Source organism: Gallus gallus, chromosome 7, assembly GCF_016699485.2.
Source record: "Gallus gallus isolate bGalGal1 chromosome 7, bGalGal1.mat.broiler.GRCg7b, whole genome shotgun sequence".
Taxonomy (NCBI): domain Eukaryota; kingdom Metazoa; phylum Chordata; class Aves; order Galliformes; family Phasianidae; genus Gallus; species Gallus gallus.
In genome coordinates this window covers 5,232,389-5,250,558 of record NC_052538.1, presented here as the reverse complement: position 1 = coordinate 5,250,558, position 18,170 = coordinate 5,232,389, and the positions used below count along the sequence as shown (strand labels likewise).

General features: G+C 53.4%; 1 protein-coding gene across 2 annotated transcripts; it reads right to left on the bottom strand.

Annotated features, from left to right (window-relative positions):
* Positions 1-3,877: 3,877 nt before the first annotated feature.
* On the bottom strand, positions 3,878-17,811 carry ASB18 (ankyrin repeat and SOCS box containing 18). 2 transcript variants are annotated; one of them, XM_015289272.3, is made up of 6 exons: positions 16,847-17,811; positions 13,948-14,097; positions 12,952-13,219; positions 5,804-6,302; positions 5,011-5,124; positions 3,878-4,284 (listed from the first exon to the last, which is right to left on the bottom strand). In XM_015289272.3, exons 1-6 carry the CDS (start codon positions 17,016-17,018, stop codon positions 4,099-4,101), a joined length of 1,389 nt encoding a protein of 462 aa, XP_015144758.3. In that variant the 5' UTR covers positions 17,019-17,811; the 3' UTR covers positions 3,878-4,098. The 2 variants fall into 2 exon arrangements, 1 of the variants encoding a protein (XP_015144758.3); XR_006939840.1 differs by lacking the exons at positions 3,878-4,284; positions 5,011-5,124; positions 5,804-6,302; positions 12,952-13,219; positions 13,948-14,097 and adding an exon at positions 14,102-14,195 and having other exon boundaries at positions 16,847-16,964.
* Between the last annotated feature and the right edge of the window lie 359 nt (positions 17,812-18,170).

The window sequence follows — 18,170 nt, the reverse complement described above, 5'->3', positions numbered from 1 at the left end:
CGGAGCGGCGGGTTTCGGCCGTCCGCTCAGCGCTTAGAAATGAATACCCTCATCCTTTTTACCCTCCGTCCCCGCGTCACCGTGCCGCTGCGTCCCGCAGCTCCGCGCCCGCAGCTCTCGTTTGTCGTCGGCCCCCTACAAAAATCCCCCACCCCCACGAACAAAAGTGACTTCTCCTACAGCCGGAGATGGGCTTTGTTCGGCTCTGCGGCCGCCAATCGCGCTCCGCTGGGAAACACCGCCGGGTGCCGGGGGGGCAGAGAGGCACTGCGGCCGGGAGCGGCGGGGCGGCTCCGGGGGGTTCGGTTATCCCCGCATCTGCTGAGCTGTCCGGGGGGCTCTGGGCTCGCCCCGAAGTCCTTTCTAGGGATGGAGCTTTGGGATCGTGTTTTAGGGTGGGAGATTTGGGGCTGGCTGTTGGAGGGGAGAGACCGTGTGAGCTAAAGAGGTAGAGGGTATTTTTGGCCAACCGTCCCAAAAAAAACGAAGAACCAAACAGAAATAACTTGGTTTGGGGGGCAAAAATGATAATAATAATAAAAGCAAATATACGTGATGTATACGTGGGTATACGGTGTGAGGTATATGGGTACGTGGTATAGGGGTATGGAGGTGCATACGGTACGGAGGGTGCCCGGTGATGTGCGTACGGGGCTCGGCTTCGTTCTGCCCCTGACAGCCAAAGCGATGACTTTATCAAAAAGCAAAACTCGGCTTCGGGGAGAACCCGGCGAAGTGATTCTCTCCACATCCAGCGCACCGGGGATGTGTTCAGTACGTGGGAAACGGCACCAAAACAACAACGCCCCCCCTCCCCTCCCCAGTCCCAGCGCACACACACACCCCTCCGCTACGTTGGTCGGGGCTGAGCCGCCCCACGGACACCGCTCGGGCGGAGATGCGGCTGCGGGGTTGCGGGGCTGCGGGTTCGGGGCGGGCGGCGGCACCGCGACCCACGGCTGTCATTGCCGGGAGCGGCACTGCCCCCAACGGGGGATGCGTCGGGACAACCCATGGAGAGCCCTCCGGGGGGGGGGGGGGGAGGAGAGGGGGGGTCACCTCCGAGCCGCTCGCACCGCACTGCAGCGGCACTTCGGGTTGTGCTCCTCGGTGCGCTTCTCTATTTTTCCTTCTCCCCCCCCACCCCACCCCGCCTCCCCTTTTTCTTTTATTTTCTTTTATTTTTTTTTCTTTTAATTTTCTTATTCCTATTTTTGTTTCCTTAACAAACTCCTCCCCCCACCCCCCACCCCCCACCCCCCACCTCACCCCAACCCCGCAATCATTTCTCCACGGCATTTTCGGGTTGGAGAGAGGAGGCGAAAAGGACGAACCCCCCCCTCAACCCTCTGCGTGCGCGGGGACGGCTTTAGGCAGGGAAGAGAGCGGCTCCGGCAGCACCGCTGAGCACCACGAATTCGTTCGGACGCGAATGGGGGGGGGGGGAGGAGTGGGGTCTGAGTCTTTTTGGGCTGTAGATAACTGCGGGCAAAATATGTGGGGAGCGGCGAAGGATCGGAGCAGAGAGCGGCGCTCGGAGGGACCGAACCGGAGCGGGGGGACCCACGAGGGCGCATATGGGGGAATTCCGCCGCCTCCGATCCCGGTGTAAAGTCTCAAATATTGCCGGGTCAGGGGGCACCGGCTCATTAAAACCACCGCGGTCCTGGAACTGCACCGCAGACATTAAAGCGCAGTATTTTTCAATTAGAGCTGACGAATTCAATCAAAATTCCATAGATTAGGATGAAATGAGGCATGGGTCATTTACAGGGGAATTTAATTGCAGAGCCATTAGACAAATAGTATATTTGCCATTCTCACATTATCCATCATTTCAGACATCAATAGAAGGAACAGCATCTTTACTAATACAGCAGCACTTCCCAATCTCTGCCTGTAAACACTCCCTTTCCCCATAGCTCCTGATTATATCTGATTTCATTTAAAGCCATGGGGGATTATAAATGCTCATGCAATCAGGTTCATTAGGACTTCAAAATCTCATTTCTGATTCGTATCGCTTTGCGCATCGCCCGCCCCGGCGCGCTGCCACCGCTCTGCAAACCCAACGCCGGAGCCGGGCCGGGGTTGGGGGGCTCCGAGAGGAGCACGGGACCCCCCCGGGGCTTCTGGGCCGGCTCCTGCCCGGGGTGAGGCGGACCGGACCCCGCAGGGACCCCACGACGGGAGACTTCGGGATCCCCTTTGGGCTCTCCGTTGGGTTTTCCCTCGTGGTCCCGTTTGGGATCATTCTCGGAGTCCCCTTTGGGGTCTCCTCTGGGCTCTCCCTTGGAATCCCTTTAGTCGTCCCCTCTCCTTTGCGGTCCCCCCCCGGTCTCTCCTCGCCCCACTCCGTTCCCAGCCCCCTACACGCGCAGCGCACGGCCGCGTTAATTCCCACCGTTCGGGTTTTTGGGGGACAGGAGCGGCCGGGCGGGGCTCCCGACGTCCCCTACGGCTGCGGGGAGTGGGGAGCAGAGCCGGACCCGACCCCCCGGGGCAGGACGAGGAGAGGGGGGCTCCGACATTCCGCCTTAATAGCGGCTTAATAGGAACCGCGTTCCATAAACCACGCGCATCCAGAGAGACCGACAAAAGCCTCCCGGAAAGCCTTCATTTCACCCAAATGTATCGTGTGTTAGCTGCCTCAGTAATTTAATTGGAATGAAACGTGAAAAATGTGTCATTTTTGAAGAATTTATGCATCGCTTCCCGGAAATCTCATTGTCTTAACTAGCAGCCTACTGCGTTCTGTTTAGCAGTCATAATCGCATTTTTATGTGGCTCCGTATTACAAGTTAATGCGACCTCCCGCCTCCGGCTGCCGTTCAGCCCCCGCCCGCTCACTGCCCTCCGTGGCTGCGGAGATCCGCGCCGCCGGGAGCGCGCCGTGCGCGGCCACGCAACTTTGCAACTTTGCGGTGCCGAGCCGGGAGAAAAGGGGCAAAGCCAACAAAAGCGGCGCAAAACTATTCTATTATTATTATTGTTTTTGTCCTTTTTATCGATTTCTCTCTTTTTTTTTTTTCGTTCGGGATTTGGATTTTTTTTTTTAACTTTGCCTTCTTTCTTTCTTTCATTCTTTCCTCGTCTTTTATTTGCGTCTTACAGTGCTTTGACATTTCTTTTTTCTTTTTTTAATCTTTCTTTTTTATTTTACCTTTTCTCTCTCTCTCCTACTTCGCTTCCCATCCCACCGCCCGCCCCCCTTCCCTCCCTCTTTCCCTCCCTCCCCACCGGCCGCGCTCCGCCGTTCCCACGGCGCCCCCTGCGGGACGCGCGCAGCCGCGCAGCCGCCGCTTCCCACGCGTGACCGCGGATCCCCCCGCGCACTTCCCGCTGCCTCCTAGCACAGCCCCGCTAGGGCACGGCTGCTCTCCTCCCAGCGGCTTCCAATTTCCCACTTCAACCCCGAAACAAAAGTGCAAAGTAACCGGGACCGAGCAGCGCGTCCCATGTGCCAGTGAGGCATCCCCGTGGCCCGGGAGGTGGAGACAAGAGGCACGGATGGCACATTTGTGCACATCTGGCATGGATCGCATCCAGAACTCCAGCGAGGAACTTCTTTCCCTTCCCCATCTCCATGCTCAGCACCGGCTGTGGGAACCAGGGCTGAAACAGTTGGGCGGGGGCTTCCAAGGGCTGTGTGCGCACACGTGCTTTGGCTTCAGCAGTCAATTGTGTGGAGATCCAAATGCTCCCTGCTGCTTTGTGCCACGGCACCATAGGCAAAGACAGCCCAAAGGGCTGCGTGCCCACCATCCTCCGTGCCTGGTGACAATGACAGGCACAACGGGCACAGGAGGTGGCACCGCAGCCAGGGGAATGGGTGAGCATCCTTGTGAGCTCCTTGGTCCCAAATGTCACCCACGCCTGCAGCAGCCACTCCTCATTTTATTACTCTTTATAATCCGTTGAAAGCTCAATTAGAAAAGAAGGAAACAAACAAATGGATACCAAGTTACAGCTGAAAGCGCATTTTAGTTATGCTAGAAGTCCCGAAAAGCACCGATCCGTCATGACAGTGGTGGCTCCTCTGCTTGGCCAGCAGCAATGAATGCTGCCACAGGGAAGATGCAGAGGAGGGCTGTGCACTCAGAGCAGGACACCCTCAGGCTCCAGCAGCAGGTAATCCAGCAGTGGCTTGGGCATGGGCAGCGAGGGGATGAGGCAGTGGCACCGGCTGCCAAACTTCTTCCGAATGGTGGAGCGGCACAGGTGCTGTAGGGACCGGACTGTGCCTGACAGCCGGAACAGGGAGCCATAGAATGGCTGGTGCTGCTGCACAGAGAGTCAGGGAAAACAAATGAGCACCTTTTATTATTATTACTATTATTTAGTTAAGCCAAGCAAGCCAGAGATGGAGATCTAAGGGGAGGAGGTAAGACATCCGCCGTCGGTGTTTGGTGATGCAAAGCTGAGGTGGTGTGGCTCTGTTAAAATGGGCTTCAACGCTTACAGCTACACTCGGTTTTGTTTTCTATTTTTATTCTTTTTCCCTCCCGTAGTGGAAATGCTGAGTCACAGCCTGAAGCAGTGATTGAGCACCTGGTGGGAAGGCAGGGCCAACCCAAGGGAGCTCAGCTGCATGCAGTGCATCTGAGTGATTGGAAGGGCTGGAGACAGGATCCACCCCTTCCCAGACTTCATTTAAGGGTTGGCAGTGGAGGTGTGGGCATCTCTTGCTGGAGAACCCTGTCAACCTGAGGCCTTCTAAAGGTAACATCCATCTATCTGGCATTTGAGCTCATTCTCATTTGCTGCAGACAAAGACTTTGCCACCCTGCCCTTGTCATCCCATTATTGCAACTCTCAAGGGAAGCTTTAAGTGTTTTAATTTCTCTCTGGGATCTTGTTTGGTTTGCCTGGTCACCTGGAAGCTACCTGCTCATGGCAGCATTTTGGTTCCTTTTCTTGGAGAAGGATTTGCTAGCACTTAGCCTCTGTTTTGGCCCAGGATGGGGATGGGCTGTGCTGCACAGCTGGCCCCTTTTGATTCAGCCTCACCTGCAGGACCTCCTCTGGCACAGCCTCCACCCACTTCTCAGAGATGGGGATTTGCGAGTAGGAGTTGATGAGGATTTCAATGATCTCTGGCACAGCTGCACAGGACCTCAGCACCTAGTCATGGGCAGAGAGGGAACAGGTGATTGGGGAGGTTAGATGGCATTTCCCGGAGTGGAAATGTAATCCTTTGTAAGCTGTGGATGAGGCTCACCCTTCCCTACTGTGGTCTTAGAGGGTGATGGGATGGTCCCTTATGGATCTGAGTCGGTGTCTGCCTCTGCATGTGTTGGATGTGCATTTGAAGACCTGCCTTGTTGTGGCAGAGCTTCATCTGGATGTGGCTCTTGCTTCTTGTTTACATTTTTGGCTTGCGCGTGCTAAGCCTGGGTAATATTTTCTTGATTGTTTGATGTAAAATCAATGAGACGCACAGCCATAACAAAACAGCACTGATGGCTGCTGTGCCAAGCCACTGACATTAGGATGCGTGGAATTGGCCTCGAGTTGCAGCAAGGGAGGTTTAGATTGGTTATGGGGAAGAATTAATGCTTGGACAGAGCGGTCAAGCATTGGAAGGGGCTTCCCAGGGCAGTGATGAAGACCCCATTGCTGGAGATATTTGGGAGATGTGTGGATGTGGGACTGAGGAACACCAATTAGTGGTGCCAGACGATGGTTGGACCTGATGGTCACAACAAAATCAAGCAGAGGGAATGCCGATTTCAAATGCCACACATCATACTACATCAGCCCAACTTGCTTGCACACCACCTGCACCCACCAACACCAATACCTTGACAAAGGCGTGGGGCCATATTTTTTGGGATCCGTAGTTGAGCAGCAGCTGCACGACCAGGTGAGGCCTCAGCTCCTGCTTGAAGGCGGCCGCCTGCAGCACGCAGCCCAGCGGGGAGATGCCATTGTAGTCAATGGCGTTGACATCTGCCCCACGTCTCAGCAGGAACCTCACCAGCACGGCGTTGGCTGCCCCACAGGCCTCGTGCAGAGGGCTCCTCCGCAGCTCGTCGCGTGCGTCCAGCTTGGCTCCATGCACAACAAGCAGCCGGCACAGCTGCAGGGCATCCTCAGCAGCATCTGGGGCCTGCCTGCAGACTAAGCCCAAAGCTGTCTCACCCCGGTTGCTGCGGGCATCCACGTCTGCCCCGTGCCGCAGGTAGAGGTGGGCATGGTCATAGAGGCCGTGCTTGGCTGCCACGTGCAGTGCTGTCTCCCCGCTGTCCTCACTGGGCAGGTCAATGGTGGCTCCATGTTTCAGCAGCAGCTCGGCGCATCTGTAAAGCCATGGTATGGGTGTGCGATGGGGTTGGGGGGGCTGCAGGGAGGATGGGGAAGGGCTGGGGCTGGGATCCTATGGGGCCATAGTGCTGAGGGGCAGCTATTTCAGGGTGCAGCAGGGGGTGGGGAGGGCTGCTCTGCACTTTGGTGCCATGTTGTCCAAGCCATCACCAGAGTGGAGACATCTCCCTCTTGCCTTTGAGGGATTTTATATACCATTCATTCATTTTTGACTGCCATGACCACCAAGGTCATGCTGTCCCTACATCACCAGGGAATGGGGGTTCTCAGCCTGGCTGTGCCCATGCTCATGCAGATGCCCTCAGTTGGCCATGGGCTGGGTTCTGTCCCAGCCAAAGGTCCGTGGTGAGGACACAGGAAGATGGGCCCCTTCATGCTGGCCATCTTATGGCCTCAGTTTCACCTCCTGGGGTGCTTTGGAGACCTGTATAACCCAAAGCTTCAGCTGACATCCATGCCTTGGAGCCAAGTGGTGTATGGGGCACCGGCTGGGACACCCTCTTCCACCTGTGGTCAGGAATCCTTCCAACAACAGATAGAGGCTGAAGGAGCTGGGTATGCTGCCATGGGTTTTGTGTGTATGTGTGTCTGAGTAAACAGATGTGATCAGCCAGTCCAAATGAATCAGGATGGCTGCCATGTCTCCTGCTGGGCGCTGTGGGGACAGGGAGGCATGGCAATGTCACTATCCAGCTGCAGGGGATGAGCTTTGTGGCACCAAGCACTCATTTCTTAGCTATTTCAGGTGTCCTCTTGGGGCCCTCTGAGGGGTCATGCAGTGATGCAGAAGCAAAATGAGTGGGAGAGAGAGGGGTGGGGAAGAGGAGGAGCCCTGGGGAAGAAGCATGGTGCGAGGGCAGTGCTTGTTTTGTTTCCCCCCAGATGAATGGTAACATACAGGGGGATGATAATAATAGCAGAAGTGTTAATAATGATTAATAAAATTAAGGTTACTTGAAGTTCTCTGGTTCTGCAGCAGCACTCCTTGAGGCTTGCTAAGAGCTCACTGTCCTTCACAGTGCAGGACCTGACAACACCTCCTGGGCTGCTCTTCTGTGCGTGTCAAGCCCCAGTTTGCTGGGGAAGCTGCTGCAGAACAGTGTGGCCAGGCTATTTCTTCAGCCTTTGCAGGTTGTAGTGCTTCCAGACCATGCCAGACTGCACTGGATCTGCTGCCAGTGTTTCAACAAGACATTAAAAGAACCCCAAGGTCTAGCTTTTTAATTAGTCTTTTTAGTTCTGAGGCTGCAGAATGCAGAGGAATCTTTATACTGAGTACTTTCTCTGTGCTAGTCCATTGCTCCTTAATTGACATTTGAGACTACTGACCTAAAATAGTCCTCTGAATTTAGGCTTTGCAAAAGACATAAGCTGACAATGCAGGTGATAAGCTCAGGGCTGGTTGTCATGCATGCTTGTCCCTGCATTTTGTTTTGGAAAGGAAAGAATTTGCCCCAGAACTGTTGCATGTACTGTACAGTTCCCATTTTACTCTAAAACATGCATGACCCCTGTTTCAAACAATGGCTTGTGCCATTGTACCAACGGAACAAATATTTCTGCCGTAGGTGGGGAAGCATGCAGCAGCCCAGTCCTTGCTAGGAGGTGTGGAGGGGGGTCTGGGGGAAGTGGATGTGCTGCAGTGGTTGCATCCCATGGAGCAGGAATGCATTGCAGGACAGCTGACATTGGAGGTAGTCAAACTCCTCTCAACATCCCAAACATTCCTCCAGACCCACCGGTGTGGAAACTCCACCTTTACCAAGTGCTGTTTTTGTCATTGGGTTCTATGGCTTCATCTCATTCAACTTGCTGGAGGAAACCCAAGTTGTTTGGTGGTGAATTTTCCCTCTGGAATGTCAGTGAGGGGCTATAAATAAGGGGTGATCTCCTGTGGAAATTGTGGGCCCCTGGGAGAAGCACGTGCCTCCAGTTTCAATGTATGGGGCAAAAGCAGGTGCTGGTTAGCAGCCAGCCTGGGGCTGTAGATAGGGTAGATGCCATTCATGTTTGCTGGCTAGATGCTCTTATTTTAGCATCTAATCTCTGTTGATGAACTCATACACTCCAACACTTTGCTAGCATGTCTGCCTTCTTGTTTTTTCTATTCATATCTTGTTGTTTACCAGCAAGGTAGACTGAAGTCCCATTGAACAAGGCTGGGCCTCCTCTGCTTTGTTTTTCAAGGAGTATTCCAAGAAGTCAAGGGCTCAGTTCAGCCAAACTTAAGATGTGGGGTGGCCAAAGAAACCACCAGCCTGGAGCTGTCATCTGGTGCACGTGCTGATGCCATGGACGCTTTCCAAAGGGCAAAGTGCCCTCAGCTCTGTCCTCCTTGGCCTATAGCCTTGGCCACAGCTCCCAGTGCAACATGGAGGTGCCATGGAGATAAACGGTGGCCAGGGACTGATATGAAACATCATAGCCAGGCTAAGAAAGTGAGTTTTGGTTTGAAACGGGATGCAACGAGCAGCCAGCAGGAGGAGCAGAAGGCTGGGGCAGACTCAGGGAAATTCCTGTAGCAAAACCAGCGAGCCCTCAGTATTTGTAAGGAAAATCTGTTTGTTTTGCTGCTGCTGCTTTTCTTTTTGTTGTTTTTCCCCCCCAAGGGTGGCTCAGAGTGAACTGCTCTTGATCTGCCTGTGGTTTCCTGCAGCTTAGGAAACACCTTTTCGCAAGCCTGGTTCTGAATGCAAGGATAATTTTTGTTAATCTCATTGGAAAAAGAGAAGGGGAAGATGCTTTTCTTTTAAAATCAAATTTCACCCAATGGGTAGGGGGAGCCCATTGGAGAGTGATGGTGATGCTTGAGCCGTGGGCGGGTGGAGGGATGCAGCCCAGTGCCTGAGCGTGTCTTTACCAAATCTTCATGAGCTGTGGGTGTGCAGCTGTCTTACACCTCATCTCAGCACATTCTTGTTACACCTCATCCTGTGGCTTCTTCAAAGTTCCTTTTCTTCTCCAAAGAAGACTCTCGTTGGGTTGCGCTTCGTGTCTGCTCTGAGCGCCTTCCTTCCTGCCCAAGGTCCATCACAGAGGTGGCCTTCCCTGGGTGGGGAATGAGTTTCCAAAGCAGCAGCTCTGAATGCCCTGAGTTCTGTATTCCAGCAATGCCAAATGGAGCAGAGGACTTGATTTAGCACTAGATGATGCTAGATGCTGGCTTTTAAAATCCATGCTTTTTTTATTTGCAGCAACCTCTCTGGCTGCACCTGGTGAGGGGGGGCTGATAGTTGGACTGGATGATCTTAGAGGTCTCCCCCAACCTTAATGATTCTATGATTCTGGGAGGGGAGACCATTCTTGCTCCCATTTTCTGCTGGCTTCTCCCAGACTTGCCTTCTGCTTGAGTTCCCCTCACCTGAAAGCACCTCCCTGAGCTGGCTGCTCCAGTGCTTGCCTGTTGCCCCATCTTATTTTGCTGGGAGCCCCTAGGACACAAAATCCCCTCTTCCATGATTCTTTTCATGGTTTATCTCCTGTCCCTTAAGCTGGAGGGTTGGAGCTAGAAGACAACTCCTCTTCCATCTCTCAGGGTGGAGAAAAGTGAGAAAGTGAACACGAAGATCCAAGCCAGGCACGATAAATTTCATTCCAAGGGTGCCAGGTACTCCAGAAACACAATTTTGGAAGGGTTTGGGTGGCATTAGCACAACAAAGGAGAGGGAGAGTTGATGACTGAGGGCTTTTGTCATGCCAGCAGATTGGCTGGAGGGACAGCCTGAGCTAACAGATGTGTCTGATTGCTGGAAGCCCTCAGTATCAGTACAATCCTCCTAGTTGCGTTGCTCAACGTGGCACAGGGCAATAGGGCATCGTTAAGCCACGGGCAGTAGCAGTGCCACCTCTTCCCACCCTTGGCATGGCAAGCCGCCTTCTACAAGGGAGAGGCTGGGGATGGGGAGCCCTGGGGGCCTTCCCTCCAGAGAGGCTCTGCTGCCCATTGGGAAGTTCCATGGGAAAGCTGTGCTCTTTGGGCAGCACTTCTAACCTGGCAGATCTGAAGGAGGACTGCAGAGCAGAGGCTCGGTTGGTGCTTGTGGTTGAGTTCGCCATCCCTTCTGCTGGGGGTAGTGCTGTGGGATGGGGGGAGCACGTGTCCTGCTCCCCATTGAAAACACCCCGTGCCTGCTCGCCATCCTGCACTCACCGATGCAGGGAGCAGAGCATCTCCCTCTCCCCCTCAATTATTCTCATTTTATTTTTTGGGGTGCCAATAAAGGCGCTCTCCTTTAATCATCCCGGCTTGAGAGGGAAACGAGAGAGAGCCGGGGAGAGAGTGCAGTGAATTTAGAGACTCATCTTACCCCACCATGTTAATTATCTCTGCTGTAAAAAAGAGGTCAAGGAGAGGAACTCTACTAAATAGGACGACGTTGGCATGAACAGCTCCTAAAGTGAAGAAGGTAAGACTGAACTTTACTGGAACTTTTTTTTTTTAAATCTCTTCAAAAAGCTCCTAGATTAAAGCTCTGATATCCTTTTTGTTGAAATCTCATGGATTCTGAAGCTCAAATGGCTGGAAGGAAGCCCAGATAATTTTTTTTATCCCAGTCACTGAGAGGCTCAAAGGTTTTAAGTCCTGCCCCCATGGTGAATTGCCGAGTATATGGGAATAGAGAAGAACCCAGCACATTGGTGTTCTGGCCATTGTTATCAAGAGGGAGAAAAATAAAATAGCTCTCTATGTAGGTCAATGACCTGCTCTTTATTGTCAGTAAAAAATTAAGGATGACCTAAAATCTACTACTTAAAAAAAAAAAAAAGACAGGGTAAAGTAGTCTCCCCCTAATCAAAGAGGAAATGTTTGTGTTACCTCAAGCTTGACCTCCTCAGTCTCTAACTTTAGCAAAGTCTTTGCAATTGAAAAGCAGTGGTCGGAACCTCAAAACCTGTCTGAAATGTCTATTAATTTTTGATCTTTCAAGGGAGTTGGCTTAGTTATTGTAGAAGCCCCCGTAGCGCTGGGTAGCGTAGTTAAGGGTCTCTCAGCATTTCCATTATAAAGCCCCAATATTGAAGGGCTTATCACTCAGCTGTTTCCACGTTGCACCTGCCTGGTCCCTGTGTTGCCTTTTTGCTGGCTCACCTGCCATCCCCCTCCACGTCTTTGGGGGGAATAGTGTGCAGATTGGTGACAGCTCTGCTATTGGGATATCTCTTATATTTCGCTCGGACCTCTGTGGGATGAGGGATGCGCCGGTTGGTGGCCACATCCTGAGCCCCCTCCTCACTGTCTGTAGGTTGAGGGGCTTCAAACACACGTGGTGGGGCTTTGGGGAATGCCGGTGCGATGGTTTGGGGGCTGATGGATCAGCAGTGTATCTCCAGGAGGGCTGTCCAGGAGAGCCCGAGGGAAGGAAGGAGAAGAGAAGCAGCTTGTTATTAATGATGAGGGCTGTTGGTGCCGTCCTCCCTCACCCTTCCAGCCTGGGAAGTAATTTGTGTTGTGGGCGCCGACACAGCCCTCATTGCGTCAAGGCTGTGTTTGATTAATACAGGGATTTGGGCTGAATGGTTTGTGTCTTCCACTGTATTGCAGAGGCTCTTATTTATATGACGGGTTTGAGATATTTATGTCTGAAAACCTTTTCCTCTCTGGCTGCCTTTCTTTCGCCGAGCTCTTGCTTGAACAGATCCCTGACATCTGGCCCACAATACATCGGATCTGTAGTGGGTACCTTGCCTTCAACACCTACTTCTATTTAAGCTCGCTGCCTGCCTTAAGGGGAGAGGTTTGAAGCCAGGGTGGCTTTTGACTGAAGCTGGCAGGCAATGAAATTCGCTGCAGCCGTAAGCGGTTTCATCAGGATATCAAGGGGCCGGGCTCTTTTTAGAATCCTGATTCCCTGGGCCTAATGATTCAGGCACTTAAAGTCCTACTGGGCTGAAACTAGACACACACACGCACACACAAAGCCCACGGAGAGGGCAAACACATGTATTTTTAAATGCAACATCCCTGCCTGTGTCTGAAGCTCTGAGGCTGATGCAGCTGAGAAGGGGAGCGGATGCACGTGGCTGAGCCTCACAAACCAGGATAAACTGAGGCGATCCTAATTGAGATGAACCCACCCATGGGACAAGGGTGCAGGGGAACCGTCAGATTAGGAAGAGCGAGTGCCCTGGATGGCACTGGCATCTCATGTGGATGGGGCTGGGGGCCTGGAAAGACAGGGTTAGTCTGTGTGCCCCACAGAGGGGGAAACCCCAGGCATCTCCCAGGAGGAAGCATGGCAGCTGTGTGACCCTGGGCATGGTGATTTTTTGAGACAATTCATTAAAGGAGGAAGAAAAAGCGTGTGCATGCTCCCACCCACAGGAAGGGGACCTGTGCCATGCAGTGTGCTTGGCACAGAGACATCCTCTTCCAGGAGCACGGATGGCTCACGTGCTGCTTGTAAAGGGCTCTGCAAAGCTTCCTCCATCCTCCAACCCCCTGCCCAGCCTTACGGCATCGGCCCTTCTGACCGCTATCGAGGCAGGAGGATGCAATTAGAGAGGATGCCCTCATGTGACAGCTACAACTTTGGCTATCCCGATCCAGGAGCAGCGATGGGAGCTGGCTGGGGATCTTTGTAAGGACAGCGGTAGCACAGGTTTAGGGGAAGATCCTCTCCTTACCGCAGTGAGTTGCGGGTGGTGCAGAGGTGCAGTGGGGCCAGCCCCTCGTCGCTCCGGAGGTTGGGGTCAGCCTGGTGCTCCAGCAGTAGCTCGACACAGGCAGTGTGCCCCCCACGGCAGGCTTCGTGCAGAGGGGCCCAGCCCCCCGGTGCCAGGTCAGGGTCAGCCTGGCGATGCAGGAGGTGCCGCAGGCAGGCGGTGTGGCCTCGGCTGGCAGCGATGCACAGTGGTGTGCTCAGCTCCTGCTTGTATTCCAGCGACCACAGCCCTGCAGGGGTGAGGCAGATGTGTGAGGATGGCCCAGGGAGGTGGAGAAGCCCTCAACCCTGCAGGTATTAAGGAGATGTGGCTGTGGCATTAAGGGGCATAGCTTGGTGATGGGAGTCAGTAAATTGAGTTTAATGGGTTGGGCTTGGTTATCCTGAAGCTTTTGTTCCAACCAAGATAATGCTATGATTCTGTGACGTGGTATGAGAAGACTCTCGTGCCAGGCAGATAAATACCCTAGCACGACCTTGCTGCAGGTTCTGCTCCTTCCCCTCTCCTGCGGGCAGCTGCTGAAAGCCAGCCCACAGGTTCCTGCCTGCAGCAGGGCAGGAGGAGCTGTTCTTGCTGGTACAAAGCCAGCCCAGCATCTCATTCCTGCCAGACAGGAACGGGGTGACCTCTCCCAGCTGCCACCAAGGAATCTGGGCTGCAAGCCCTCTTGCAAGCATGCCTAACCCACAGGGTGCCCCATCCCAGCCTGGAAAATGATGTGAGCACACACTACTTACACTTTCCAGCCCCTCCGTGTTAGTATGTGCAGAACAGAAGAAAGCAACTGAAGTGCCATGTGTTTCTGGCTAGGGCAGCAGGGTTCAGTCCTTTAGCCAGAAAGGAGGCATCTCAGGAACGGGTTACAATGAAGGCAGCACCAGGCACTGTGTGCCTCCCATTTGGTCAGGTTAGTAAATAGCTGGGGTTGATCTGGGCTGGTTTTTAAAGAAGAAGTACCTGAGAGTCCATAAGATGCTTGGCTTTTCACCTGCCACTCCATCTCATTTTTACTGATCTCAAAGACCAGGTTGACATCTTCGTAGTATCTGTCTGTCAGCACCTGCAGGCTCCTCAGGTTCCCCGTGACCAGGGCTTGGTAGTACTTCTCTGCAGGAGATGTCAGTGGATGCTCAGAATCCAGTTTGAGAGAAATCTGCAGCCTTTCTGTCACTGGTCCTGGTAAGTTGTCCATGCCAGTGCTTCCCCTGCAGCCAGGAGGGCAGAGGGGCTTTTATAGGTCATTGTTTCCATTGTCCCGTCCTCATTGTCTAATTATAATCCAGTTAAGGCTCTATTGTTGTTGTATTTATAACTCCAGAGGGGTTGGATGATAATGGATACCCGATACAAAGAGGGTCAGGTGGTCACTGGGCTGTGCGTGTTAGCACCTCTCTGATTCAATGGCTGTTCTAATTGCAGGCGGCAGATTGATTGGAACACCCTTGTTTTAGGCTGGGAAACGTAACCAGCTCCCATCTGTCCAACCCCCTACAAGCATTTGTGAGCTCTGTATAAGAGAGTACCCAAATGAGAAAGCGTTTTTCTCTACAGCCCTTTTCCATACCTGTTGGCAACCTCACCACAACCGCACGGAGAGATCCATGCATTCCATCAGGGGACAGCACTGTGAAGCTGGCGTGACAGCAAGTCTTCTCAAGGATGCAAAGCACTTGGCAAAGCCCAGTGAGGTAAAAACCTTCCAGAGCCTTTGGCAGGGGGAACTGCTTCTCCTGCAATGCCTTGTATAGGAGAGAAAGGACCCAGCCTGCTCCAAGGAGGGGGCTTGCAGCCATCCGCTCCCTCAAGGTCATGGGAGAAGTCCATGGTGGGGCCAAGAATAGAGCTGGCATCTCGTGACTTGTGTCTCGTGGCTCTGGGTTACACAAAGCCCCATGTCTTCACCTGCCAGCCCTCCCTCCTGTGCTTGGGGCCTTCCTGCAGCCCTCTGCAAGGAGGGGTCTCCGGGGCTGCTGCTTTGAGACCCTGTGCATGCCCTGGCTCAGCACACACGTGCTGTTAGCTTTGCTCAGTGAGACTGCAGTAACATCAGGATGTTTGGCCCTGGAAGAGCAGGGTGCTGAGGTGGCCTGGCTGTGAGTGCCCTGCTGTCACCACCCGCCCAACAGCAGCAGCCTCCCAGGGCATCCCCTTCCCCATACCACCTCTGGTTTCCTTACCCTCTGTGTATGCTGGGGAGCCCAGACATTCTCAGCCAGACCTGGGCTAATTTTGCACGGGGTGTGTGTGTGCGTGTGTTTGCATCTCAGACATTAAATGCTGCAAACACACTGAAATGCTCCGTGACCCCTTCTTGTGAGCCTTGTAATCAGCATCTATTTGCATGTAGCACTCACTTCTTGGGTCACGCTAATGACAGGTTCAACAGCAGCCCTTGCAGGGAGTTAAAAATAGTCATGAGTGGTGAGAGCAGAAGAAAGGAAGTCCTTTTGTATCTGAGTGGCACGAGCACACGAGCCTCTCTCAGTTCCCTCGTGCACAGGCCAGCTAAGCTTGGTGCTTTTTCCACTGATGGGGGTAGAGAGTGCTGTCAGGATGAAATGGTATTTTCATGTTTTTAAGGGTAACGTTTTCATCCAAACCAGAATAATATGCTGGAGAGAGGAGCTGGCAGGCAGAACACCTGCAGAGCATTTCGAGACTGACTGGAAGTAGGGGAGTCATCCCTGGTTGGGTATCTAAGGTAAATCATAAAGCCATGATGTGGTTTGGGTTGTCAGGGAGCCCAGAGCCCACCCAGCTCCAAGCCCTCCTATGGGCAGGGACACCTCCCAGATGGGGCTACCCAAAGCCCCATCCAGCCTGGCCTTGGGCACTGCCAGGGATAGGGCATCCACAGCTTCTCTGGGCAGCCTGTGCCAGGGCATTGGGTGGCTCACCCCAGGGTGAGGCATTTCTTCCTAAAGTCTAATCAAAAGCTACCACCCGTGATCCACACTTTGCAGTGATGTGTTAGAAGTCATGGGCAACCCTCCATTGGACAAGCCTCCATTTTCAGCATTGGAGGGCTGAGACCCCAGAGTCTGCATGGTGTGCTGTGAAGCTTCAGGTCGTGCCATCCATTCGCCCTGCTGTCAAGGCCTCCATGTGATGCAGCTCTGAGGGCCTGGCCCTGCCCCACATTTAGCCTGGGATCACCATATGTGTCCGTAGCTATTCCAAATGCTGGTGAGAAAAGGGTGATCACTCCATTAGCAATAGCCTCAAAACCATTAATCTCTAACGTGGGGCAGTATCTTCACCATCTCCTCGGATACAAGTGTTTGCAGGGTACACCTCATTTAACAAAACATTAAGCATTTTACTTCCCCAGATCAAGCCTATCTATTAATAATGACTTAAATTGTCTGCACCAGCTTCGCATTACAAGGGAAACTCATCGCTGTCACACGAAAGAGCACAACATGCAAAATCAAAGTGACTAAAGCCAGAGCTTGTTTCCTAAGCCACTGCCATGAGCTGCCGCATAGCAACCTAGCCATAGCACTGGGGAGGCTTCAGACCACGGTGGTCTCTTCTGCCAACCCCAAAGCTCCAACACGCAGTCGCTGGTCGGTGTAAAAATCATCAGGGTCCAGATGTGCACGCGTGATTTAAAACTGCCCTCCGGGAGCGGAAAAACACATTGCTATGTGTTCTCTTTCCAATGCAATTTCAGCTGTGTGTGCATGCAGGAGCCCCCGACGCGAGGGTGGGTGACCAGCTGCTCCCAGCTTCACGCCGAACCCATGACGGATTTAAGCTTTGCGCCCTCCCAGCACCAAAGAGACTGAGATAATTAAGCCAGGTGGGGCCGTCCCGCCGCGTTATGTGACAACCCGCTTGCCGTCCTACCTACCTCGGGGGGCTGGTGGTGCAAGGCTGGCTCTGCCAGGCTGGGCTCTACGGGTCCCTGCGAGGCTGGCATGGGCATCCCCAGCTCCCGCTGCAGGGCTGGATGCACCCTGCGTGGGGATAGCCTGCCAGGCACACGTCACCACATTTATATTGCCTGCGCTGCTCGGCCCCATGTGACAGCACCGTGCCCCCAGCCGAGCCTTTATGGCCGAGCCGCTGGGCAGGAGGACAAAGCACAGCGGGGATGCAGCAGGGAGGTGGGCATCATGCCAGCAACCCCCATAAAAGTCCGGTGGGTGGGAGCCCTGCAGGACTGGCCTCCTGCTGAACCACGCTCCCGTCAGGAGGTTGCATCGATTTTCTCTGCGTTTTATTGGGAATTAGCCTTTTTTTTTTTTTTTTTCTTTTTCTCCTTCAGCACTGTCAATTAATGGGTAGACAGGAATACAACCCTACAGCTATTAGCTGCACTAAAAATACAACGTGCAGGCTTCCCCTGTCCCCTCCCTGCCGAAGCAGCGCACGGCGTTAATTACCGTGAGCGAATTCAGCCTGGGTGTGCATCCTGTTTTAGGGGGAATCACATTTCCACCGGCTGGGGGCTGGCTGGCACAGCACTACCAATTATTTAACCCCTCAGCAATGTTGTCGTGAGATGTCATGTGGAGTGATAAGAGGGAAAGCTGTCTCCAACTGACCTTGCATCACGTGGCCACGGATCAGTGCGGTGCTGCTAATGGCATTTGCTAATTAGCAGTCACACAGCGGTCCCGTCTCTCTCCCCAGCGGTGTGGTCTCCTGCTAGTGAGGCTTGTCTTGTGTGCCTGCCAGCACGCACTGGCTTGCTCACGTCCACCAGGTCTCCTTAGTCCTTCTCTGCAGAGCCGTTCCCAACGAGCCCTTCTCCCAGCCTGTACATGTATCTGGGATTGCCTCAACCCAAGTGCAACACCTTGCACCTGGCCTTGTTGCATCCCGTTACGTTCACATGGGCCCGCTTTTCAAGCCTGTCCATTTCCCTCTGGATGGCATCCCTTGCTTCTGTTGTATCAAAACATGAAGCCAGAAGGAAGGCATTGAGGGTCAGCACTAGATGAGTTCCTGGGCCACGGCATCACCAGGGAGCAGGAGAGGTGCAGGTTTTGCTCTGTGGCTAGGTTAGCTTTCAGCACTTAGAAGCATCATGAATTTGGGGAGGGCAGGTATTTACAGGTTGGAAGGAGAGTTTCCCAAGCGCACCCATATGAGAAAGTTAAGAGGATAATTACTTGCCCTCTGGGATGCAGACGAACAAACTCAACTATCCCTTTCCGGATGCATGCATT

Bases quoted from the DNA above. Each gene is read 5' to 3' on its own strand.
- ASB18 (XM_015289272.3), bottom strand. From the start codon at position 17,018: ATGGGGCCGAGCAGCGCAGGCAATATAAATGTGGTGACGTGTGCCTGG. The intron at 5,125-5,803 runs GTATTGGTGTTG...GCCCATGACTAG, and splicing joins GGCCCCACGCCTTTGTCAAG to GTGCTGAGGTCCTGTGCAGC. The intron at 4,285-5,010 runs GTGAGGCTGAAT...CTCTCTGTGCAG, and splicing joins TGCCAGAGGAGGTCCTGCAG to CAGCACCAGCCATTCTATGG.